The 27,647-nt window shown below is 36.0% G+C and overlaps 1 protein-coding gene across 2 annotated transcripts in view; it reads left to right on the top strand.

Annotated features, from left to right (window-relative positions):
- ZDHHC17 (zinc finger DHHC-type palmitoyltransferase 17) overlaps window positions 1–27,647 on the top strand; it is a 100,429-nt gene that overhangs the window by 63,952 nt on the left and 8,830 nt on the right. For both annotated transcript variants that reach the window (XM_070788844.1, XM_019960209.2), the window contains exons 8-13: window positions 1,396–1,521; window positions 16,810–16,952; window positions 18,545–18,645; window positions 23,420–23,544; window positions 24,791–24,853; window positions 27,381–27,474. In XM_070788844.1, coding sequence (XP_070644945.1) covers window positions 1,396–1,521; window positions 16,810–16,952; window positions 18,545–18,645; window positions 23,420–23,544; window positions 24,791–24,853; window positions 27,381–27,474 — 652 coding nt within the window. The remainder of the gene's footprint in view (window positions 1–1,395; window positions 1,522–16,809; window positions 16,953–18,544; window positions 18,646–23,419; window positions 23,545–24,790; window positions 24,854–27,380; window positions 27,475–27,647) is intronic.

The following is a 27,647-nucleotide window of genomic DNA, read 5'->3' on the forward strand; positions in this document are numbered from 1 at the left end:
CAATCCTTAGGTGTCACATGGCCCTCTAGTGGAAGGGGTGCTCAGCTGGACCGAGGCAACTGCAGGATATTCTCTGGGAGTTGTTACCCAAGGGATTGCTTTTATTCAGGTAATCTTTCAGTTTGGATTAATTAGCTGGTTCTGACAACCTAGGTGATAGAATTTTGGAATAGGTAAGGAGACATTTTAAAGTAAATATCCCTGTTTGTGGAAGATTCACCTAAGTTAGCCCATTTCTTATTAAATACTATTGATCTTTTTATTAAAGGATTGGTTAGCCTTTTTGTTTTTATTGTTGTGTTGTTATTGCTGTTGCTCTTGGTGGTAGTGGTGTGTTTATTTTGTTGTTTGATTCTTTATTTTTCAGTGTTTTTTTTTTTAAATTGAATAAACTATATTCCATATTTGATTAATAATTATCCCTCTTAAGTAAGGCACCCAGGCCTCCTTATTTCTTTATTTTCATCCAGTTTTTAAAAATAAAATTTCAGTATTATTTCCCCCATTTTTAAAGCAATTTTGAATATTCATCCTTAATTCTTGAAATTTTGGCAAACAAAATTATTTTTTCTTTTTAAGGAAGTAGATAAAAGTGGAGACTATGAAATAGAATAAAAATGTAGGTATATAACTACCAAAAGGAGAAATATGATTTTTAATTAATAAAGGCCTAAAGAAGCATAAATTTAGAATTGGGGACACTCATTTCTCGTTTCTTACTTCCTTTAAAACATTTTAGTTTTGGTCATTTATACTTCCTGGCGTTCTTTTTCTTGCAATTAAAGGAAGCTGCAAGTCTCTAACATGAGATTAACTTTTTTGTTACTGCCCTAGTTCTCTTTGGAAGTTTCTGGATGGGTGAATGAATTTAACATGATCAAGAATACCAATATAATAGTAGTAGAAGTGGAAGTTTTCTCTTTTTCTTCTCTCTTCTCTTCTTTAGACTTCTTTCATCACTAAAATTAAACAGAGAGATTTCTGGCAGTTTGTTATTACAGCAGGATGGTTTGTAGCAATAACTATTACTAATGAAACCCTTAAAGAATTTAGAATAACTGCATAAACTTAGTGATAGCCTCTGATCCAGCAGGTGCTAAAATACCTACTTTTTGATTACTCTCTAAAATAAGTTAAAATGCAAGCCAGAAATAGTCTATAGAATAGGATGTGTAAATATATTTTCTGACTGTACCTTAAGTGGAAAAACATAAATATATCATTTAGAGTCTTTAGTAATTGACTTTGCCAGATGTAAAAAGAATGTTAATGAATTAATAGTGCTGTCCGTTTATCTTTGTGGAAGTGCTTTAATTTTAGCTAGTAGCTAAAATATTCTACTTTTTCTTTGTTTTCTTTTTTTTTAATGTGAATTTCTTCTGCTTATATCATCAGGGCGAATCAGCACTTGATTTGGCAAAGCAGAGAAAAAATGTGTGGATGATCAACCATTTGCAAGAGGCACGGCAGGCAAAGGGATATGACAATCCATCTTTCCTTAGAAAGCTGAAAGCTGATAAGGTAAATCCATGATTGAAGATTTTCAACAGATAGTCTTTTTAAGTAAAATTCATAAGCATATTTTCTTAGCATGTGTATAGGCTTTAGTTTTGGCATTGGCCAGTGTAGTTTTAAAATATTATTTCACCCAGCTGAATAAAGGTAGACACCGAAGTTTAAGAAGGATGGGTGCACGTGAAATTGTTTAGATGCCTGTTCAGTACTAACAAACTTTAATTCAGCGAGCTTTTGTTAAGTTTTTATAGAGAGATAATAAAACTTTTCCTTTTAAGTGTATTTGTTAGTATAATAATAAATTGTGAAAAATTTTAGTCCTTATATATTTTGAAACTACTTACGTCTCTATAGTTAATTTAAGCTTTCCATTCTTTTGTAGTATGTTGTAACTTTCATTGAGAGAGAGAAACTTACTATTCAGTTCTCTATAGAAAGCTCATTTTAAATCTTCCATAAAATCTTCAGTTTTAAGCTGTTTGATTTTTGCCTTAGTTGCCTAATTGTATGATTTCAAAACTAAGAACATTTTCCCCAAAAGAAGGATCTGTATTCCTTAAAAATTTATTTCCTTATAAGAAAAAATTAGCTGACTGATAGTTTTTTTGGTATATCTAAATAAATGATGAGATATTTGATAACTTGTCAGTAATCACAATTTGAATGGCATGGCACCCCACTCCAGTACTCTTGCCTGGAGAATCCCATGGACAGAGGAGCCTGGTAGGCTGCAGTCCATGGGGTCGTGAAGAGTCGGACATGACTGAGCTACTTCACTTTCACTTTTCACTTTCATGCATTCGAGAAGGAATTGGCAACCCACTCCAGTGTTCTTGCCTGGAGAATCCCAGGGACGGCGGAGCCTGGTGGGCTGCCGTCTGTGGGGTCACACAGAGTCGGACACGACTGAAGCGACTTAACAGCAGCAGCAGCAAGCCTTGGGTATCATATATGTCTTATTCAGGCGGTTCTAATGGTAATACTTTTTATATAAAGTTAACACTGATCTATTTGTTACCAAAACAAAATAAGTTTGGGGTAAAGGGAAACAGATTTGAAAGCATGCCTCATTGATACATAGGATTTAGACTTCCTTGATGTCCTAATGAGCTGAAAAGTCCATTGGTCCATTACTTAGACATCAGAAGAATTAGATTTGTAGTTTATAAACTTGGCCATTTTCAGCCCCATATTTGAGGCCAATGAGCAGTTTTTGCATGTCATACCATCTTTTCATTTTACTATTTAGGTATGATATTAAAATAGTTAATTATTTATTGAGTGGGCTCAAAAGTTTCTTCTGGTTTTTCCATACAGTGTTATAGAAAAACCACAACAAACTTTTTGGCCACCCCAATACTTTGATGTTGCTCTGTCCTCTAGGATTTAGAGCAGTTTTGCTCAACAGGGTAAAAAGTGGCTAATTTCTCATAATAACTAGGCCACTAATAAAAATGTCTTTTGTTACTCTGGAACATCTCATTATGTTTATGCTTTCATTTGCTTAGTTAAGTTTTAGATGTTTATAAAATTATTTATTACAGCAGTAATGAACTATATATCACTGTTACGTGTTTGAATACAGTTTCTTTTAAGAAGAGAGCTGCATTAAAAAGTTCTGCACAATTTTATTAACATTTGCATATATTATTGTGATCAGTTCAGAAGTTGTATATTCCTGGTTTTTTTGTTTTAGCTTTTTGCATTAGTAGCTTTAAAAATATTATGTAATCTAAAGCAATCACTAGATAAAAATTCATGATTTCATGAACTGGGGCTTTGTGAAATTAAATATTTGCATTTGTATAGACTATTCTCTTTCCATCTCACATTAGAAAAATTTAAATTATGAACATGACTTGATTTGCTAGTCTGTGAAGTATGTTCTGTATTTAAAACTAAACAAGAAAACGCCCAAGACTCAATAGCTTTTTACTAAAAATAAGTCAGCCCAAAAGGAAAAAAATTATTTTTGGACACTGATAGTAGACAGATATGAAAGGAATCTTGATGAGTTATAAGGAAATCTCTCAATTAGTGTTTCTCAACATTTAAAAACCCAGGATCCCTTCTGTTAGCAGTGAAAATCTCACAAGTATTACTCTCTAATGTTTTTTATTAATTATGTGAAAATAAATCTGGGAAGATGGAGTAGATGTAGTTTTCCCTATTCCTTCCTTCCAAGTACAACTAAAAAACCTGGATATTATGTACAAAACAAATATAGGAAGACTGAGGATGGAGAGAAGAAGCCAGAGAGTTAGGGAGCTAAGGATCCAAAGGGTAACGTGGTGGTGAGTTCCCTCCTTTTTCTTTTTTTGCTTCATATTTTCCAGAAGAGAAACTGACAAAGCCAACAACCCAGGATCATGAATGGGTACAGACAAAAACAGCTCCCCCAAAGGCTTGCCCTTAAGCCAGAGACCACAAAAGAGACAGCGTATTTGGCAAGGTAGAAATTTTTAGAAAATAAATTTCTGCTACAGCCAGAAACAACAGAAAAAGCTGTGGACCCACCCTGACTCATACCAGCAAAGACCCAGCTTTCCAACCTTACCACGCTATAATGATGGGCCCCAGCTTCTCTCCTGGGGTGGTGTCAGGGAAGGTCGAGTAGAGAGCCGGGATTTTTGTCCCCACTGGCTGTCAGTGAGGTCCCATCCCCTGCTGTGTTAGTGGCGATCACATAGGAAACAGGAATGAGGCACTCCCAGCCAGGGAGGGCACCCATGGAGGGGGACCGGGGACTTGGGAGCCCCACCTCTGCCCATAAATACTAAGGAAACCCCTCCTCAGTGTCAGTGAAGGCCCGCTCGGCATCCTGGACTTCACCTCACCTGCCAGTAATGAGAAGGTGTCCCCCTGCCTGCATCAGAGGAATCCACACGAAAGGCTTAAATACGACCCAGTGTCTCATAATACCCCAAACGTCTAGGTTTCAAACAGAAGTTGTTCATCAACACAAGAATCAAGATCTGACTGAATGAAAAGAGAATCATTAGATGCCAATGTAATATCGAAGATGTTAGAATTATGTGACAAAAGATTTTAAAACAATCATCATAAAAAGCCTTCGGTGAATATTTATGAACATACTTGAAACAAGTGAAAAATAGAGGCTTAGTGAAGAAATAGAGATATAGAAATAGACTGTAAATAAGAACCAAATGGAAATTGTAAAACTGAAAATTAAAATAATCAAAAATATTTTAAAAAGTCAGTGGATGAGTTCAACAGCAGAAGAGAAGAGAGAAGAATCAATGACCTTGAAGACAACAAAAGGAGATAAACTGATGAAAACAAACTAAAGAGAACCTTAGGGGCCTGTGTTTATAACAGTATATCTGACACTGATATGATTGGAGTTCCAGAAGAAAAGAGGGTGGGGCTGAAAACGTGCTCAAAGATACAATGGCCAAAAAGTCCCCAAATTTGGCAAAAGACAGACTTGTAGGTTAACAAGTAGAACAAACCCTGAACAGAGTAAACTCAATAAAATCCAAACCAAATGTATCATAGTGAAACTTCTGGAAAGTAAAGACCAAGAAATAAAAATCTTAAACACCCCTTAGCAGTAGGGATAAAACCAGTAACAGTGGATTTCTATTCAGACGCTGTACAGGCAGGAGCAGCTGCTGCACTTTCCAAATGCTGGATGGAAAGAATTATCAATTCAGAATCCTATGTCCAGTGAAAATATGTTTCAGGAGTGAAGGAGAAGAACACATTTTTAGATAAAAGAAAAGTCAGAATTTGTAGACCTCAGTCCTGCCCTGAAAGTGGCTAAGAGACATTCTTTAGAGAGACGGGAAGTGATAAAAGAAAGGCTCTTGGAACATAATATCAAGTAAGCAAAATTACAGGTAAATACAGTAGACTTTCCTTATTCTGCATCTTCCAAACTATGTTTGACAGTTGAAACAAACATCGCATTATTTTGCCGTGGATCTAAATGCATGTAGAGAACTGATTTGAGACAACCTATATTGTAAACGGGTGAGGACAGAGGAATAATAACGGAGGTAAGGTTGCCACACTTCACTTAGATTGGTGAAATGATGACACCAGTATACTGTGAGAAGTTATATTTATATTGTACTTAGAATAGCCACTAAAAAAGCTATTCAAAGAGATACAAATTCTGAAAAGCTTTTATAGATAGTTATGAAAAGTTTTTCAGTAACTCACAAGAAGGTAGGAGAAAGAAAATGGAAACAAAAACAGAACAAATAGAAAACAAAACCGGAGAAGGCAATGGCACCCCACTCCAGTACTCTTGCCTGGAAAATCCCATGGGCGGAGGAGCCTGGTGGGCTGCAGTCCATGGGGTCGCTAAGAGTCGGACACAACTGAGCGACTTCACTTTCACTTTTCACTTTCATGCATTGGAGAAGGAAATGGCAACCCACTCCAGTGTTCTTGCCTGGAGAATCCCAGGGACGGGGGAGCTTGTTGGGCTGCCGTCTATGGGGTCGAACAGAGTCGGACACGACTGAAGCGACTTAGCAGCAGCATCCTAACATATCAGTAGTTAGAGTAACTGTTTGTTTGCTAAGTTGCTTCAGTCACATCAGGCTGTCTGTGACCCTCTGGACTGTAGCTCTCCTCCGCCCATGGGGTTCTCCGGGCAAGAATCCTGGAGTGGGTTGTCATGTCCTCCTCCAGGAGATATTCCTGACCCAGGGATCGAACCCTTATCTCTTAAGTCTCCTGTATTGGTTCTTTACTCCTAGCGCCACCCGGAAAGCCCAGAATAGCTATACATGGTCTAAATATACCAATTAAAAGATATCAGCAGTGTGGATTATCCATGACTCAACTATATGCTGTCTGTGGAAACTCACTTCACCTACAAGAATATTGGAAAGTTGCTTATATAGGCAAGTAGCAGAATAGAAATGACGTATGATTCCAAAAGCAGGCAAAGACAGTACACAAAGGAAAATTCCAGGCATATCTCATTTTATTGCGTTTCACAGATATTTCTTCTTTTTTTTTTAACAAGTGAAGTTTTGTGGCAAGCTGCATCAAGTAAGTCTTGTTGGTGCCAGTTTCAACAGCATTTGCTTATTTCATGTCACATTTTGGTAATTCTTGCAGTATTTCAAACCCTCCACCAGCAAAAAGATTATGACTTGATGAAGGCTCAGGTGATGGTTAGCACTTTTTAGCAATTTTTTAGCAATATTTTAAAATTAAAAGATATGCTTTTTTTTAGACATAAGGGTATTAATAGACTACAGTATAGTGTAAACATAACTTTTTAAAATTGAAATATAGTTGATGTCCAATATTATGTCAGTTTCAGATGTACTGCATAGTGATTTGACATTTGTATACATTATGAAATGATCACATTAAGTCACATTTATATATATAGGATATATCCTATATATAGGATATATATATAGGATCACATTTGTTCCTATATAAATGTGTTATAATATTATTGACTGTATACTTTATGCTGTGTATTACATCTCATGGCTTATTTATTTTATAACTGGAGATTTGTACCTCTTAATCTCTTTGAGCTGCAGCCCCTTCCCCTCTGGTATCTCTGAGTCTGTTTTTGTTTTGTTTGTATTTTTAGATTCCCCATGTAAGTGAGACCACGTGGTGGTAATATTTGTCTTTCTCTGATTTATTCCACCTAGCATAATACCTCTCAGTCCATCCATGTTATCACAAATAGCAAGACTTCATTCTCTTTAATGGCTGAGTAATATTCCATTATATATGTAGATCACGTCTTCTGTATCCATTCATACATCAATGGGCACTTAAGTTGCTTTTATATCATGGCTACAGTAAATAATACTGCAGTGAACACTGAGGTGTAAATATGTTTTCTGTTTAGTCCTTGGGTTTTCTTTGGGTAGATACCCAGAAGTAATATTTCTGGGATGTGCGGTAGTTCTGGTTTTAACTTTTTGCAGACCCTCCATAGTGCCTGTACCGATTTACAGTTACACCAGTAGTTGGCAAGGATTTCCTTTTCTCCCACTCCTCACCTGCATTTGTGCTTTTCTCGTCTTTTTGATGGTACCCACTCTTACAGGTCTGAGGTGGCATCCTGTTTGGGTTTGGTTTGCGTCTCTCCGCTGAGTGGCCGGCGTGCCCGTTTCTGTGAGCGCTGCACTGTTGTGGTGGTTGTACCTTCGCAGTATAGTATGAAAGCAAGGAAGGTGATGTTCTGGCTTTGTTCTTCTTTCTCAAGATTGCTTTGGCTATTCAGGTCATTTGTGTTTCCATACAAATTGTAGAATTGCTTGTTTTAGTTCTGTGAAAAGTGCCTTGGTATTTTGATAAGGAACACATTGAAACTGTAAATTGCCTTGGGTAATATGGTCATTTACAATTTTAGTTCTTCCAGTCTGTGAGAATGGTATGTTTCTCCATTTGTTGTGCCATCTTCAGTTTCTTTTATCAATGTCTTAACAGTTTTCAGAGTACAAATCTTTTACCTCTTTGGTTAGATTTATTACTAGGTATTGTATTCTTTTTGATGTACTTGTAGATGGGATTGTTTTCTTAATTTCTCTTTCTCATGGTTTGTTATTAGTATGTAAACCAACAGAGTTTAGTTTTAATTTTATATCTTGTAACTAAATTCACTTATTAGATCTAATAGATTTTTGGTGATGTCTTATATATAGTGTCATGTTATCTGCAAACATTGACAGTTTTACTTCTTCCTTTCCAATCTGGATTCTTTTTTTCTTGTCTCACTGCTGTGGCTAGGACTTCTAATACTGTGTTCAATAAAAGTAGAAGAGTGTGCATCTTTGTGTTCCTGATCTTAGAGGAAATGCTTTCAACTTTTTACTATTGAGTATGATGTTACCTGTGGGTTTGTCATATATAGCCTTTTTTATATTGAGATATGTTTCCTCTATACCCACTTCTGTTGAGATTTTTATCGTAAATGTTGAATTTTGTTAAAAACTTTTTATGTATCTACTGAGATAATCATATGATTTTTATTCTTCAGTTTGTTATTGTAGTGTATCATGCTGATTGGTTGGCTGTTTGGGTGGCCCCAGGTGGTGGTAGGGGCAGTGCTTGGGGTGTGCTGCCCGGATGGAGGGTGGGGCCAGGTTCTGGGGACCAATAGGCTAGAGGGAAGATTCTAAAACGCTGCTTTCCAACCCTAGTGTTAGTGAAAGTGAAAGTTGCTCAGTTGTGTCTGACTCTTTGTGACCTCTTGGACTATACAGTCCATGGAATTCTCCAGGCGAGAATACTATAGTAGGTAGCCTTTCCCTTCTCCAGGGCATCTTCCCAGCCCAGGGATTGAACCCAGGTCTCCCGCATTGCAGGTGGATTCTTTACCAGCTGAGCCACCAGGGAAACCTAGTGTTATTAGGGTAAAAGAAGTTCCCCAAAATAGCTGCCGCCAATTTTTGTATATGTAGGGGTCTTTTATTTGCTTTCTGCCACTCCAGAGGACTCTTCAAGCTCAGCTAGTACATCTGTTCCAGGCTTCTAACGATTGCCTCTTTGTGCTAGTACTTCGGAGCATCTGAATTTTGCCAGTGTCCTTTAAAACAGAATCTCTGTTTCCTGTGGACCTCCAGCTCTCCTGAAATGGATCCTGCTGGTTTTCAAAGCCAGATGTGTGGAAGCTTTTCTTCCTAGTGTAGGAGGGGACCCCTTGGCTGGGGAGCCCCACATAGGGCTTAAACCACTTCTTCCTTGGGGAAGACCTCTAGGATTGTGATTCTCCTTCCATTTGTAAGTCCACTGATCCTGGAGATGTGAGCTCGGATTATACTGTGTTCACCCCTTCCTGCCATCTCATTGTGGTTCCACCTTTATTTCTTTAGTTATGGTAAATCTTTTCTGCTAGTCTTCAGGTTATTTTCCTAGAGAGTTGATCTGTAAATGGTGATAAAGTACTTGTATGCTGAAAAATTTTAAATGCCAATGAAAGAAATCAAGAATGATCTAAGTAAGTGGGGAGACTTATTGTATTCATGAATTGGAAGATTCAATGTAGTAAATATATCAGTTGTTCTCGAATCCTGGCTTTTTTTTTTTTTTTTTTGGTGTAACCAAAACTTACTTGGAAAGGCAGTAGACTTAGAATACCTAAAACAATTCTGAAAAAGAAGAATCACTGCCTGCAGTTTTAACACCTGCTATATAGCTTCAGTTGTCAAGACTCGGTAGTCTTGTTGCTGGAGGAATAAAATAATCAGTGAAACAGAATAGAGAGCCTAGAATTAGAACCATGAACAGTGCCCGCAGATGTTTGACAGATGTGTAAAAACGATTCAGTGGAGGAAATATAGCCTTTATAACAATTCATATTGGAACATCTGGACATGCATAGGCAAAAAAATAAACCTCTACTCAGACCTCATACGGTATTAATAAATTAACTCAAAACTGTTGAAGACTTAAATGTAAAATGTAAAACCTAAAAATCTAGGGCTACACAGAGATTTGACATAAAACATGATCTGTAAAGGTAAAAATTGATCATTCAGATTTGAATCAAAATTAAAACTTATGTTCTGTGAAAGACCTTGTTATTAAAATGAAAATGAAGACTACAGACTGGGATAAAGAATTTACAAGCCACATATCCAGCAAAGGGACTAGTTTCCAAGATATATTAAGAGCTTTCAAAACTCAAAAGTGTAAAATCAAATAATCCAATTAGAACACAGTTTAAAGAAGAGACATTTTTACCAAAAAAGGTATAAAGTGACAGGCACATGAAAAAATATTCCAACATCATTTTAGTCATTTGGGAAATTCAAATGGAAACTGCAGTGACTTACTGTTATGTACCTATCTGAATAACTGCAGTAAAAAGTTACAGCACCACCAGATGCTGCTGAGGATGCTGAGAGACTCAGACATTGCTGGCAGACATGTAAAGCAGTACAGCACCCTGGAGAGCAGGTCAGAACACGCAGTACCATACAACCCAGAAATCACTCTTAAGCGCTTATCCCAGAAAAATGAAAACTGACGTTCACGCAAAGATTTGTATGTGAATGTTCATAGCATTCATACTCATATATTCATAATATTCATTCATATGTTCATAATAGACCCCAAATGGAAACAACCCCAAAGTCCTTCGGTGGGTGAATGATTAAACGAACTAACACATTCATTCTGTGAAATATTCCTCAGCAATAAAAAGGAATGAACTAAATGGTATGTGCAGTAACCCAATGAGTACCCAGAAAATTATGATGAATGAAAAGCCAATCCTGTAATATTACGTACTGTATAATTCCATTTATATAAAATTCTTGAAATGACAAAATTATGGAAATGTAAAACAGATTAGTGATTGGCAGGGGTTTATATGGGGATGAAGGGTAAGGGATGAGGGAAGTTGCTTTAAAGGATGGAAATATTCCTTGTAGTGAGGAAAATATTCTACATCTTAATTCTGTCAGTGTCAGTATCCTGGTTGTGATATTATAATACTGTTTTGCAAGATGGGAACTCTGGATAGTGAATACTTGGGATCTGCCTGCATTTTTTATTAAAACTGCCTGACCCACATCTCACATCATACTTAGTGATGAAAAGCTGAAAGTATTTCTTTTAAGATTGGAATGCCCACTCTTGCCAATTTTAATTCAACATTTTATTCCTGGACACAGCAGTTTAGAGAAGAAAAAGAAATTAAAAGAATCCAAATTGGAAAAGAAGTAAAGCTGCTACTGTTTGTAGGTGACATTATGCTATATGTGGAAAATCCTAAAGAGTCGGGCACGACTGAAGCGACTTAGCAGCAGCAGCAGCTAGTGGAAAACTGCTAGCGCTCATCAGTGAATTTGATAAGGTTACTGGATGCAAATCTAATATATAGAAATCTGTTGCATTTCTATACACTATCAATGAAATATCAAAATGGGAAATTAAGGAAACAATCTCATTTACCATTGCATCAAAAAGAATAAAGTACCTAGGAATAAACCTATCTAAGGAGATAAAACACCTGTACTCTTAAAAAAACTATAAGCTACTAATAAGAGAAATTGAAGATGACCCAAACAGATGGAAAGGTATATGATGTTCTTGAATTGAAAGAATCGGTATTGTTAAAATGACCATACTACCCAAGGCAACCTGCAGATTCAGCACAATCAACTATCAAATTACCAATGGCATTTTTCTTTGACCCAGAATAAAAAATTTTACAGTTTCTTTGGAAACACAAAAGACCTGGAATAGCCAAAACAATCTTGAGAAAGGAAAGGGGGAACTGGGAGAATCATGCTCCCTGACTTCAGACTATACTACAAAGCTATGGTAATCAAAACAGTATAGTACTGTACATGTACAGTCCAGATGTACATGGACCAGTGGAATAGGACAGAAAGCCCAGCAAGAAACCCATGCAGTTAGGGTCAGTTATCTACAACAGAGGAGGCAGAAATATACAACGAAAGAAAGACAGGCCCTTTGAGAAGTGGGTGCTGGGAAAACTAGACAGCTTCATGTGAAAGAATGAAATTAGAACTTTCTCTAACACCATGTATAAAAATAAGCTCAAAATAGATTAAAGACCTAAACGTAGAACTGGATACTGTGACGCTCCTAGAAGAAAACATAAGCAGAACACTCTTTGACATAAATCATGGTAATATTTTTCAGATCCATCTCTAAAGAGTAATGGAAATAAAAACAAAAAGAAACAAATGGGGCCTAATTAAACTTAAAAGTTTTTGCAAAGGAAAGCATAAACAAAACAACCTGTGGGATGGGAGAAAATATTTGTAAATGATGCAAGGGATTAATTTCTAAAATAAAAAGCTCATAATAAATAGCTTAATATATTAAAAAAAAAACCCAATCAAAAAAATGGGTGAAAGACCTAAATAGACATTCCTCCAAAGAAGACATCCAGGTGGCCGTGAAAAGGTGCTATTTATCACTTATTATTAGAGAAATGCAGATCAAAACTACAGTGAGGTGCCACTTCACACCAGTCAGTATATATTTGCATGTTCCCAGATTGGCAGCAGAGCACCCTGTCGCCTAATCCCACTCCCACCTGTGTTCCTCTTTCTCCTGTGTGCTCAGTCATGTCCGGTTCTTTGTGACCCCATGGAACCTGTAGCCCACCAGGTTCTTCTGTCCATGGAATTTTCCAGGCAAGAATATGAAACAGGTTGCCATTTTGTCCTCCAAGGGATCTTCCCAACCCAGGGATTGAACCCATCTCTCTTACATCTCCTGCATTGGCAGGTGGATTCTTTGCCACCACTAGTCCCACCCGGGAAGCCCACTAATCAGAATGGGCATCATTAAAATGTCTACAAATAATATATGCTGGAGAGGGTGTGGAGAAAAGGGAACTCTCCTATGCTTTTGGTGGGAATGTAAATTGGTACAGTCACTATGGGGAACAGTGTGGAGGTTCCTAAAAAAACTGAAAATAGTTGCCATATGATCCAGCAATCCCACTCCTGGGCATATATCCAGATAAAACTCTATTTCAAAAAGATACATACACCCCAGTTTTCATAGCAGCACTATTTATAATAGCCAAGGCATGGAAGCAGCCTAAATAAGATAAGAACGGTATATATACACAGTAGAATATTACTCAGCCATAAAAAATGAACTAATGCCATTTGCTGCAACATGGATGAACCTAGAAACCACATTAAGTCAGAGAAAGACAAATATACAAGATCACTTATGTGTGGGATCTTAAAAAGTAATATAAATGCACATCTTTACCAAATAGAAATACACTCACAGACATAGAAAAGAAACTTACGTACTGTGACCAGAAAGGATAATAGCGGGTGGGGGGAGGTAAATTAGTTATTATATATATATTATATATAGTTATATAAATACACACTACTCTGTATAAAGTAGATAAACAACAAATGCCTACTCTATAGCACAGGGAAATATGTTCAGTGTCTTGTAATAATCTACAATGGTAAAGAATCTGAAAAAATATATATATAAATATTCCTTTATATGTGTGACTGAAATTACTTTGCTGTGCCCCTGAAGCTAATGCAACACTGTAAATTAACTGTACATCAGTTTTTAAACCATATTAAAAATTGCAATTATTTAAAAATAAAAAGTGTAATTAAAGAACTGGATTGAATCTGGGTGGTAGAGTCACTTCAAAATCCCTTCAGATTTACTATATAATTGAAAAATTCTGTAATCAAATATAAAATAAAATTTTCTGTAGCTATAAAAGCAGCATATCACTGTTACATCTTTACAGTATTGTAATATGTGTATTAAATGGCAGCTTGAAAAACATCCAGGAATCAAACATGTAGGTTTTTCACCAGGTGAAATGAGCTGATGTTCATGCAAAAGATTATATGTAAATGTTATGATGGCTTCATTTACAGTCAGAAACTGGGGACCAGCATAGTCTCTCAGGTGGGGAGTGGATAGCCAGGCTGTGTTAAAGTCTGTAATGGAATACTGCTCAGCATTCAAAAGGAACTTACTACTGATACACGAAACAAATGGATGAATGTCAGATGCATTACCTAAGTGAAAGAAACCAGACTCAAAAGACTGCATTCAGTATGATCCCTTTTATGTGACATGCGTGCAAAGGAAAAAGTCAAAGGACAGATATCAGACTATGGGTGACCAGGGCTGCGCCTCGTGGCACAAGCTGTTGTGGGGCTTGCTGGGGCTGTGCTGTGTCTCGATATTCATGCTTGTTACGCAACTGTATGTTCATCAAAACTCACAGAAGTAGACACAGAAAAGGCTGAATTTCACTGTATATAAATTGTCTTAATTTTTAATAAGGACAAACATGTGCCCATTGCTGGGGTGAAACAAATGTCTTGACTAAAAACAAACCAGATTAAAGATAGTTTTAGAAAATACTTTTTCAAATGCCACGCGTTCACCTTCTGTCGCACCTTTATGCACCCTTACTCATATACTCTTCCCAATTATATGTTCTCTAATGTCTTGATACAAAATTCACACATAATAGAGATAAAAAAGAAATTGAAAGGATGACATTTCACAACAGCATAAAATTAAACTCTGAAGTTGATATGTTTACTTATTAGTCTAAGTTAAAATTACACAATTAGTTCACTATATGAATTACAGTGACTGAATTGGGGAAAATAGTCATTTATATGAAAAAAGTGTTTATTTCATTGAGGCCAATGGTATGAAAGGGGTGCTAAAAAAATCTTGGCCTTCAGAAAGGTAAATATTCGATGAGGAGAATAATATTTACACTCTGAGCTTTGTTAGATCACAACTGTAGTATCTAATTTTGTCTTCTAACATAACTCACTCATCTCACACGCTAGTAAAGTAATGCTCAAAATTCTCCAAGCCAGGCATCAGCAGTATGTGAACCATGAACTTCCAGATGTTCAAACTGGTTTTATAAAAGGCAGAGGAACCAGAGATCAAATTGCCAATATCCGCTGGATCATGGAAAAAGCAAGAGAGTTCCAGAAAAACATCTATTTCTGCTTTATTGACTATGCCAAAGCCTTTGACTGTGTGGATCACAATAACCTGTGGACAATTCTGAAAGAGATGGGAATACCAGACCACCTGACCTGGCTCTTGAGAAACCTGTATGCAGGTCAGGAAGCAAGAGTTAGAACTGGGCATGGAACAACAGACTGGTTCCAAATAGGAAAAGGAGTACATCAAGGCTGTATATTGTCACCCTGCTTATTTAACTTATATGCAGAGTACATCACGAGAAATGCTGGGCTGGATGAAGCACAAGCTGGAATCAAGATTGCCAGGAGAAATATCAAGAACCTCAGATAGGCAGATGACACCACCCTTATGGCAGAAAGTGAAGAGGAACTAAAAAGCGTCTTGATGAAAGTGAAAGAGGAGAGTGAAAAAGTTGGCTTAATGCTCAACATTCAGAAAACGAAGATCATGGCTTCTGGGTCCATCACTTCATGGCAAATAGATGGGGAAACAGTGTCAGACTTTATTTTTCTGGGCTCCAAAATCACTGCAGATGGTGATTGCAGCCTTGAAATTAAAAGATGCTTACTCCTTGGAAGGAAAGTTATGACCAACCTAGACAGCATATTGAAAAGCAGAGATATTACTTTGCCAACAAAGGTCGTCTAGTCAAGGCTATGGTTTTTCCAGTGGTCACGTATGGATGTGAAAGTTGGACTGTCAAGAAAGCTGAGTGCCAAAGAATCGATGCTTTTGAACTGTGGTGTTGGAGAAGACTCTTGAGAGTGCCTTGGATTGCAAGGAGATCCAACCAGTCCCTCCTAAAGGAGATCATTCCTGGGTGTTCATTGGAAGGACTGATGCTGAAGCTGAAACTCCAGTACTTTGGCCACCTCATGGGAAGAGTTGACTCATTTGAAAAGACTCTGATGCTGGGAGTGATTGGGGGCAAAAGGAGAAGTGGACGACAGAAGATGAGATGGCTGGATGACATCACCGACTCGATGGACATGAGTCTGAGTGAATTCCGGGAGTTAGTGATGGACAGGGAGGCCTGGTGTGCTGTGATTCACGGGGTCGCAAAGAGTCGGACACGACCTAGTGACTGAACTGAACTGAACGTAACTCGAAAGACTTAATAGCTGCCTACAAGTCTGTGAAGGGCTGTTACGTAGGAGAGGCAATAGACTGTGTGTTGCTCCAAAGATATGGTTGTAATAGCTGTTAGAAGGAAGCAGACAGGTTTTATACTTACGAGTATTTCTAACAGACCAGTACAAATATAAAATGGTACTACAGCTGAAGTTTTAAGCCCTGTACTTTGATATGTGTTCAGAGGCACATCATCTCCATTCTATGATCTCTGGGACTCTGTAAATAAAATTGATTTTATTCTTTTACTTTGGTATTTTAATATACTATTTACATGTATCATTCAAAGTATCTTCTCCAGGTTAAACATACTGTTTTCCTTATCTGATACAGCTGTTGGACCTTCAGTCATTCTGGTTGCCCTTGTCTCCTTAGATGTCAATGCACTTGTTAAAATCGGGTAGGATTATCATAAACTGTTTTTTAGCCCATCCATGTGTTAGCAGGTGGGTATCTGACTGTATAAACCCACTCTTATAACTTCTGTTCTCATTTTCCACAACTTCAACCAAGTACTTTTAAATTGTTTATTTAATACCTCTTTCTAGAAGACAGACTAGCACCTTGAATACTTTCCGCACATAGTAGGTGTATTTGATAATCTCACCCCTGCTTTGTGTTTTCACAAAGGTGACAGTGATTCACACTGAGGTTACTTGAAACATGAAAAACTTTGTGTTTTTTTTTTGTTTGTTTTCTGTCCAGGAATTTCGGCAGAAAGTAATGCTGGGAACGCCTTTCCTAGTTATTTGGCTGGTTGGGTTTATAGCAGACCTAAATATTGATTCTTGGCTCATTAAAGGGCTAATGTATGGTGGTGTTTGGGCTACAGTACAGTTTCTTTCAAAGTAAGTGTGTTGTTTTTAACTGTATTTTTAACCAGAAAGGTAAAAATCATAATTTGCACCTGGCTATTAATGTTATATTAATAATATAAAATGTATATTTAGAACACTGCCTTCATGTAACATGTTTGATCTTAATGTTAAAGAATTTTTGGCAAATTTATATCTGACATCTTTAACGTTTTTAACATTGTTGTGAAAAATGACTGTAAAGGTACTTTTAGTGACTAAGTCTAACATTTTTAAGGCTAAAGTACAGTTTTAAAACATTTCAGTAGACATGAATGCGAGTTCGCTGAACTCTGCATGTAATATATTGCTTATTTCTGGATAAGTATAATGCCTGAGCTTACCTTTCCATAGAAATTAAATTTTCTTTGGTCATAGGCAGTATGCAAGAAAGAGGTGTAGTTGTAGCACAGGGGACATCTAAGCGTATGAAGAGTCTAAGCCTATGAAGTGGGCTCAGTTATTTTTTAAGATTTTCTCCTTTGTTCTCTAAACATTGTGTTTGTTCTGTTTGCTTCTTTTCCTTAGATCCTATCGCCCTAAAATTGCCCATCCAGCAAACTAGGAAGTTATTTATGATCCAGAATTTCCCACCTAATTTCCATTCCTTTAGTACTTTGTCTTTACCAGAATTTCACAAGAGAGTTCTGAAAATAATTCACAGAGATGAGAGTGAATGGTAGTGCACCAGTGTGGTAACTCTCAGGAAGAAACTTAATCTTATTTTAGTGTTTACTTTCACCAAGAGGTGTAAGTAAGAATTCACCAATTCTGCCTTCTTAGCAAGTACATGGATGGCTGATCCTGCTTAGTGTTTAATAAAATTTATCAGCGTTTATTTTTTCCTGAATTCTAAATGCTGTAAATAATGACCTTTAATTCCTCCAAACTAGCTTGTTCATTCTCTTTGAAAAGATGTGCTGAAAGCTTAGTGGGAATGTGAGGTGAGGAGAAATAATGATGCAGTGAAAAACTCAGGGATTGCTTTGGGCTTCCCTGGTGGCTCAGATGGTAAAGCATCTGCCTACAATGTGAGAACCCAGGTTCCATCCCCGGGTTGGGAACATCCCCTGGAGAAGGAAATGGCAACCCACTGCACTACTCACCCCACTCCAGTACTCTTGCCTGGAAGATCCCATGGACGGAGGAGCGTTGTAGGCTCCTCCATGGGGTTGCAAAGAGTCGGACACAACTGAGCGACTTCACTTCACTTTGCACTCATTTGTTAAAATTATAACATGCCTTTGGTGAGTAGTAAGTTGGATGATAGAGTTACTATATATGCTAAAGTGGGTTTTTTATTTAAAAGAATAGGAATACAATGAAATTCTAAAGTTGGAAAGTATATAGAATAAAATTCTAATTCTTGATGAATTAAAAGTAGCTTCAGACTTGAGTCATTTAGCTGTGCCTTCATGTGTTACTGATCACCATGGAAAACAGCCTTCGTATTTAAGCATCCTGAATTTCTGGGTTTTGTTAAAAGTTTACTATGCGGAATAGATGTAATTTTCATTTAAATAAATAAATAGTCATTTCTACAATGAAATATAGAGTTCACATTTTATAAAACTTGTGTTTTACAGATCCTTTTTTGATCATTCAATGCATAGTGCATTGCCCCTTGGAATATATTTGGCAACCAAATTTTGGATGTATGTGACGTGGTTCTTCTGGTTTTGGAATGATATCCTTTGGTCATAAAGGTCTTATCTAAAACAATTTTTGTTTGTTATTTAAACAAATGTTTAATAATTTAACATAGCTGAGCTACTCACTATATACTAGAATAAAACAGTTTTATTAGAAAAATAAGTATGAACTAATGTATTTTTAAATGTTTCATATTTAATAAATTGCTTTTCAAAGCTGCTTTTAATAACATCAGTAGTAGTAATAATATCAATAGTAGTGACCATTAATTGAGTTTTTTAAGGGCATTTTCCTAAATACTGTGTGTTCCATTTACTACACATCCTATTACGTTTATATTGTTGTCTCAGTTTTATAGATGAGAAAACTTAGGTTTAAACAGGTTAATCTGTTGTTTTTTCCCAAGATCACACAGCTAGTCTCTAGTAAAGTAGAGTAGAAACACATATTTGTCTGATTCTCTAACACATTCTGCACCTTTGTCCTGAGTTGTGATTTTCATGTTTTAGTGTCATTTTCTCTGCATATTTTCTTACTGTCACACTTATTACTGTTCTGCCATGATAGATAGCAGTTAATTTTCTCTTTTGCTTATGAAAAGCCTTTAGTGGTGTATCTTCAGATGTTTGCTAAATTCAGCAAATTATTTCGATGTACTGTTTTTGTTTGCTTGTTTTTTTTGATGCACTTTTAAAAAATAGTATAATTTGACATTGTACATTTGTACGTGCACGTGTGTACATCTAAGAAATAAGGACAATGTCAGCTTTTGATGTTTTAATAGAAAAAATCAGTAAGACGGCCTGTTTCATTATAATTAGGGTACATGTTTGATGTCTTAAATCATTCTTCAGAACATTACTATCAATATAAAAAGTATATGATATTTTAAATGGTATGCAGTATTCAGTGACTTTTAACTGTTCTGAACAATATTAATTATTACTGATACCTGATTTCACTTCACAGTCTTGCATATTATAATATTGCATTCTTTTTGTTAAGTTGTCCTGTGTATTAGACAAAAACAAAATATGCTTATTTCTTTGTGAAACTGAGCCGCAGAATTATAACTGTGCTTCTAATTCTTAATTTTCACAGCATTATAGGATTACTTTTTAAAATACTTTCTTAGCATAGTGTCTATTGAAATGTTTTCACTTGCAGTTTTTACTAGCTCATTCTGGGCCTGTATTACACTTTGATATAAAAATTGTTCTTCAGAGATTCATTAAGCATTAGAATTATCTTATTGGATTATTTAATGAGTAAAACATAACTGCTCATTTTCAGTACCTCATCTATTTTAAATTTATAAAAAGCACTGACCTCTGAAATGACTACTATTCCAGACATATTTTCTAACTTGGCTTCCTAAATCGGACAGTAAGTTTAATATTCCAAAAAAATAATCCAATTCACATCTCAAAATATTTTAGACTGTTGCTGTACTGTTAATCTGTTTGCATATAAGTAGAGAAAAGCAGGATAATTAGTAAATTACAAATAGTGAAAACTTTATGCCAGAGAGTTTTATATAGTCCATATATCAACTTTTGCTTAGGAACTTCAGATGGCACTTAAGCACTATACTTGGAGACCATTTTAAACAGCAAAATCACCAACAAAAAGCACACAAATGCTAAACAAGAAGGCAAAGTATTGGCCTTGTTTAGCTCAACTGGAAATGTGTGCATAAGGCAACTCATGTTTATTGTTACTTTGCACATATTCACAAATGACTGCAGAAGCATTCTAAATATTGGTTTTGGGTTTACAAATAAATTTTAGTTAGTAGACATGAGGGTCAACTGTATATAAGTTATTTTAGTTTCTCATATGTTACTCATCTTCAGTGTTTTTGTGGTAATAATGAGTCATATTCATATAAACCATTTGTTATAATAAATTCTATTTGATTTATAGTTCTTCAGATATATTATTTTACTTGGTTCTCAGAACAGTTCTTTGAGATTAAAAAAAAAAAACTTACAAATCATAATGCTGTTTTCTAACTGATTGAAAAATTGAGGTTCGTAGAAGTTGTATGCTTTGCTCAAAGTTACATAGCCAGGTAATTATTGAGAGTCTGGTATAGAACCCAGTTCTTTGACCTGATACAGTGTATCTTCAAATGCCCTATATTATACACTGACCATAATTTTTACAAGGAAATAATAAGAGATCAGATCAAAGGTTTATTTACAAAGAAGTTTATCATTGTACCATTTATAGGGAAAAAATGGAAATAACCTGAATAGGAGGATAGATTTATCAGTTACCCGACATGTGGTAGACAATAAAATATCCGTTAAAATGCTTTTCTAAGACTTAGTGATGTGGGCTCATACTTGTAACAAATAAAAAATACAAAATTGTATTTACAGAGAGATTCTAATTTTAGAATGTGTGAATGATAAGAGCTGGAAGTGAGCACATGTAATTTTAGCTGTGGTTATTTCTGGTAGTGAGGTTTGTGATTTTCTTGCACTTTTATTTGAAAATTTTGTTCATACTTCTTCTATAATTATCATACAACTCTAAAATTCATTGTCATAAATAATATAGTCTACTGTTTATTGTGTTGACAAACTTTTGAAATAGGTTATTAGGAATTCTGTATCTAAAAATAAATTACTTTTCAATCAGGTCTTAAGCTTCTTAAATCAGAGGTGGATGTGATCATTGTTCCCATAATGTTTAATGACTCAGAATATTCTGTAGAGTACTTTGGAGAGGCAGGATAGCATATGTAGTAAGAGCCTAGGTTTAAATACCAGCTCCATCTCTAATCCATTCTTTAATCTTAGACTGCTTGATTAACCTTTGCCTCGGTTTTGCCATGGGGATGGCAGCAAGCTTTATCATTGGGTTTTTGTGCAGCCTAAATGGCATGTGGGCTTCCCAGGTGAGTCAGTTAGTAAGGAATCTGCCTGCCAATGCAGGAGACATGGGTTTAATCCCTGTGTTGGGACGGTCCCCTGAAGGAAATGGGAGCCCACTGCAGTATTCTTGCCTGGGAAATCCCATGGACAGAGGAGCCTGGCAGGCTTCAGATCATGGGGTCGCAAAGAGTCAAACATGGCTGAGCGACTGAACAACAAGAATCTGATAGATATATTTATTACATATGTTAGCAGTTTTTGAAACTGTTACAATAAAGATTCTGCACTGAAAAATGCCACCATTCAGCATTCTTGGCACATAACATTTATCCAGCTATATTCTTAGGCTTTATTTATTTTTTATTTATTTATTTTTTGGCTGTTGAAAGAGCTGGAAATTTGGCTTTCTGTGTATTCTGTGCTGGCTGTTCCCATGGATTTTGGAGAATGAGGATGGTGGAAGGTGGAGGTAAACAGGGGACTGGAGCAAGAAAATCACTTTTATATGTGGCAGCTGGTATTAACTACTCTTTCTTCTTCCTTTTTGTTCCTCCTGTATTTTAAGTGGTTGGGTGGTGTTTTGGTATTTACCAAACAAAGACAGGTTTGTTTCATTCACGAAACTGTTCTTTCTTAACCTGTGCTTCCATGAGAAATGTAGAGAGTGTGTATACATAATAATGTCTAAAAATCTTACAGCATATTTATATGATACTTGTACTACATAAAAAAAATTTTTTTAAACACGAGAAAAGCATACACTTTTTTTCTTTGGTTGCATCCTGCAGTCTGTGGGATCTTAGTTCCCCCACCAGGGATTGAACCCAGGCCTTTGGCAAAGAGAGTGTGGAGTCCTAACCCCTGGACTACCAGGGAATTCCTAGCATACATGTTTTACTAAATCTTTTTTTTTTTTTAACATGTACTTAGGGGTCTTCATAAATAATGAAGACCTAACAAATGAGCAGAGTAGGAATCTCCATGCCTTTTAGACCAATAGTACATTTGTGAAGAATAACAAGTCAAAGATCTGGGCTGCGGCAGTCAGTTGGTGGGAGTGTGGCCCGCAGACGTGTGGGAGGATGGGTGGGCGGGAACGGTTAGTGCAGTCAGCATGTGAACAGACGCCTGTCATCAGCGTCCATCCCAGACTTCTGTGAGAGGCCTTTCCTTTCTTTCCTGGTAGAGGGACGGCACCATTCTCACGGGCACTTTCGTGGACAGCTTTTATACCTGTGTTAAATCTTGGAAATGGTGTGTTTTGTGCCTCAAAAATGTGTTGCTCTAGCAACATTGCTTTATTTTTCCCAGTGTTATTGAAAATAGTCTTTGATTCTTCACTTAACATTTATAAATGCCTGGTACATTTATTATGTTTTTATTAGGAAGGAAAATGTAACCAAAGATAGTATTTCTGTTTTAAGCAAGTTTATAAATACTTTTTCTAAAATTAAAGTCAACTTGAATGTGGGAAAAAATGGCAATGAAGAGAATGTAAAAACAATCTTCTAAATATATGGGTATGATATCTAAATGTTTGGTAGATTTTAATGAATATAGATAAAGTGATATGCTAATTACTTTGGACATGAGACGTCCCTCGTTTTTGTCAAAAGAAGTAATGATCATTTAAAAATAATGTATTCACTGACTTTAAAAAAGTGTCAGATAAACTTACCCTACGTGATTTAAAATTTGTAAGCAGTTGACGTTTTTTGCGTTTACTTATGAGCACAATGGAAAATGTATTTGTTGTGATGTAATAGGCTAGCATGTATAGATGGAATTCATTTTGATGTAATAAACCATCTTGTACTTTTTTCTAGGTTTCTTTGTATGTGTGATAAAACCTTACAGATTATAAGTTTACCTATAGTAATAACTAGTTTTCATTGCTTCTTTAGATTCCTTAACTTTAGGCACATCTCAATTTTCTATTTATCCATCTTCCATTCCTTGCCAACAGTATTGCACTTTTCTACAATTTTGGGAAATCTTGGAAATCAGATCCAGGGATTATTAAAGCCACAGAAGAACAAAAGAAAAAGGTAGCAAGATACAACCTAACTAGTTACATGTGTTTTATTGCCAGATTATCAGTATTTTTAGCAGATACGAGAGTACAAAGAAACTGGGAATTTCAAACCAATCTGAGATTATGTATAGAGTTGGTGCTCTTGAGATGCCTGGCCTTACACTTCCATGACATTTTAAAATGGCACTTTAAAATTTCACGTTTCTCTCCTTTCTAAGGATTATGATTGTTTTGAGGGACTAATACAGTATTTTAAACATCTCTGTAAAGCTTCAGCAAATAAATTTGCATTCATTAAATAAATGCTTGTTAAAAGACCGTGTAAACTAGAAGGCCAGAAAACTGGTTGATAGTATAGGTAAATTGTTCTAATAGCTAACATATTTGTATATATGACCCAGGGCACCCCTCATCTATGGCCCAGGTACTTAGGAAGCCGAATTTATAATCCAAAGAGGTCGTGTTAAGTAGAGAATTAGACCAGAGGCAGTTAAATTATTTTAAGAGTTGTTTAACCCAGTCCCTGAAAACAGAACAAATCCTGATGAGTTATTCTATCCACAGTTGATGAAAACACTAGCAGTTTCTTACAGTCTACCCCTCTCTATGCTGCATAAAGAACGCTGCTCTTACGTTCCGGTATTCTTCAGACATTTACTGCTAATTGATTTGCCAGGTTTTCTTAAGTCATAGTCTAGCTCTGAAGAGTCGAGTCTTTTTTGGATTCAGGTTTACATTTATCTCTTAATCATCAAAACCCATGCAGACTAGTTCTTACATAATTTAGTTTTATTCCCGTTAAGTTTAGGGTTGCTTCATTCATATATCCAATAAAATTTCTGTATTCAAATTATAGTAAAATAACAGAAGTAAGTGAAGAAATTTATTATTTTCAGCTGAAAACCTTGGTTAAAACTAAATGTGTGTTTGTTGATACTCATATAAATATTCTTATTGAGTATAGTTGGTTTTCAGTGTTGTTTTCGTTTTGGGTGTACAGCACAATGATTGAGTTGTGTATAACCGAATCACTGAGTTTTATATATGTAATCTGAGAAATAAAATATTCTTTTTCAGATTCTTTTCCCTTATAGTTTATTACAAAATATGGAGTATACTTCCCTGTGCTGTGCAGTAGGTCCTTGTTGGTTATCTATATTTAGTAGTGTGTATTAATACTCATATTGATGGAACAGTAGTTGATGAATATTCTGTTTTGAATGAAGTTTTTGTGTTTTTTTTTTTTTTTTAATTCACAGACAATAGTTGAACTTGCAGAGACAGGAAGTCTGGACCTCAGTATATTCTGCAGTACCTGTTTGGTAGTATTTTTTTCTTTTTCTTCCCTCTCTCCTTTTCCCTCAGCAGTGGCATAGCATAGAGAGTTTGGGAAACCAGGACAGTGTCTTTCACTGAGCACATTTCATGATCCCCCAGCCAGAAGGCTTTTAGATCATGGGACAGGAGGAAAGATGGTGAAAAGATACCTTCTTCCCAGTGTTCTTGTTCCCCCTGATGTTATACCTTAACTGCATTTCCGACTCAGTGTTGCCCTTCATTTGTATTCATTCTTTTTTTCTCAGGATGTAATTCAACAAAAAACTAATTAATAAAGTATTTAAATCAAAAGTTGACTGATTCCCTAATATGCTGTTATCCTAGTTTCTTATGTTTAAAGGCCATGATGGGAAATTAGGTAATCTGTAAGACAACATCAGAGCAGTTATCCATCTGTGTTAGAGTCTTTATGCAAATCAGAGCACTCTTTTATCATTGACGGTAAAAGTTATCATATTCAGCCAGGTCATAGGTGATAGTACGGTTTTGTGTTTTGGTGGTTTTCTGCTAGATTTTTGTGATTAGTTCCTGTGGAAAATGTATGGACTGCCACAGCGTTTCTGTGGCATATAGTGTTCCTGAGTAAACCATGTTTCTCTGTACGGAGATGGGAATGTCCCCAAATCATTGCTTGAAACTATATGGTCTTTTATACCTGTAAGTTATACACTACAACTGAACTAACATCTTAATAATAATGAAATAATCGACTTAGTTGAGGATTCTGGAATGAGTTTTTGAAACTAAGCTCTAGTTCTAAAGATTCTTTTAAGTTTGACTTAACATTCTTTGACAAACAGTTATGATTTTGGATTTTCACTATACTGCTTTATTTTGGGTAACAACTTTAGAGTACTGATTCTTTTGTATTTTAAAACATGCTTTAAAAAGATTTTTGTTTCTGTGCTTTACAACGGGTGATTTGTAGAATTGTATTCTTAATGTTTAGAACATTTTTATATTCTACTATTCTATGAACATATTATTCTGTTCCACAAAGTCAAGTATACATTGCTGATGTTTTTGCCATATGTCAAACAGATTGTTTTACATAGAGTTGCTCAGTACAGTTTCATTGTTAAGTAAATGCCTGATGGCAAGAACAAGACTACTTTTGTCATTATAGCATAAATGTTTTCATTATGTTTTATGTTAAGATAAGCTGTAGTTCTGGATAGATAATTTGGTATTGTAAAATCAAGAGCATGTTGTGTTATAAAATGATTCAAATTGACAGAGGTATTTGTAATTATATGGATATCCTTCACTTTGACAAATAGGTGAGAAGACATACGTAAATCAGAATTTCCTCAAAATGAATTGCTTGTGTCAGTTTTTGTGCAGAATCCCTTCATAACTGTTGCTCAAAGAGGAGACTTAGCTGAGAGCTGCAAGTTAGGGTAGAAGTTGTTTGATCTATCCTACTTCTTTCTGCTGATAGATTTAGTCTCACATCTGTGGTGAAGAATAACTTAGCCTTTTCTTGGGTCCACAGATTATCTTAGTACATGTAGGAGCCACATACTGCACCTATGCCTTTTTCTTAGTGCCCTCAGAATCATGTACAACCTTATGGAGAGTGCTGGGGAAATGACAGTGCTTTTGTTGAACCACCAGTGAAGGGTATTATGAAATTTGCTTCTAGCAAGTGTTTTTCCTGTAGCTCTTGTCATGTATCCAGCGTTGGGACTAACAGCTCTTTGAAGATCACTAATGAGTTCTTATATTCACTTGACCGCTTTAGAGTAATGGAGAGAAAATCATTTCACAACATTTAAAACAGAAGGCATCATGAAAATGAATTCTTTATTGCCTGTCAGGAGCTGTATAATGTATTTTTTGTTTTTTAGAACAAACAGGGACTGCCTAAACTTCACAAGCATGTTGTATTTTCTTAGATAATGGTCTTGCAGTTCAGCAGGGAAAAATGCTGTACCTTAATCTGAGATCCGAGGAGGCTCTGAAAGATGCGAGCACTTACTGGGTCGTTTGTTTTGTTTTTTTTTGGTTTTTTGCTAGATATGTTAACTCTGGGAAGACATTAATGATTTGAATTTTAAGAGCTGCTTTTATTCACTTCTAACGACCTTCCTGTTACTAAGGAACAGTCATTTTATTAAGCAGCAACCAGTATCATTCACTATGATAGATTTTCATTAAGAAGCCAAAATAGTGATATTTGAGGAATTTCAGGGTTTTGAATTAAATATAGTAACATTCACTGCAATAACAGATTGGTATTTGATTCTTATTTTTGTAAATTGATGGTTCTGCCCCACCTTAGGAGTTTGTGTGTGTTTGTTTGACTGTCCACACAGCAGGTTTATATTTTAGTGTAGCCTTTGGCATCTTTGTTGTTGCAGTTGAAATTTTATTAAACAAGAATGATTTTTGATTGGATCTATTCTTTTGGAAACCTTGTCTTTTTCATAATTGTATTCTGAGAAAATGTTCAGCTTTTCTGTCTTAGGTCCAGCGCCTTTTGTAATCTTTTCACATGCCTGTTGACAGATACGGAAACCAGTAAGGTCCAAACACTGTGGTGTGTGCAACCGCTGTATAGCGAAATTCGACCATCATTGCCCATGGGTGGGGAACTGTGTCGGTAAGTTTTACTAGTGATTTCTAAATATACTGTTGATTTATATTGCTCTAGGTAACTAATGGAGTACAATATTAAAGTAGATGTAGAAGCTTCGTTCTTGCACCATGCAACACCCCTCGTTCCCCTAATTATTTCCTTGTTGGCGGTACATCAGCTCAGCTGTGAGAGAGGGG

Source organism: Bos indicus, chromosome 5 (assembly GCF_029378745.1).
Source record: "Bos indicus isolate NIAB-ARS_2022 breed Sahiwal x Tharparkar chromosome 5, NIAB-ARS_B.indTharparkar_mat_pri_1.0, whole genome shotgun sequence".
NCBI lineage: Eukaryota > Metazoa > Chordata > Mammalia > Artiodactyla > Bovidae > Bos > Bos indicus.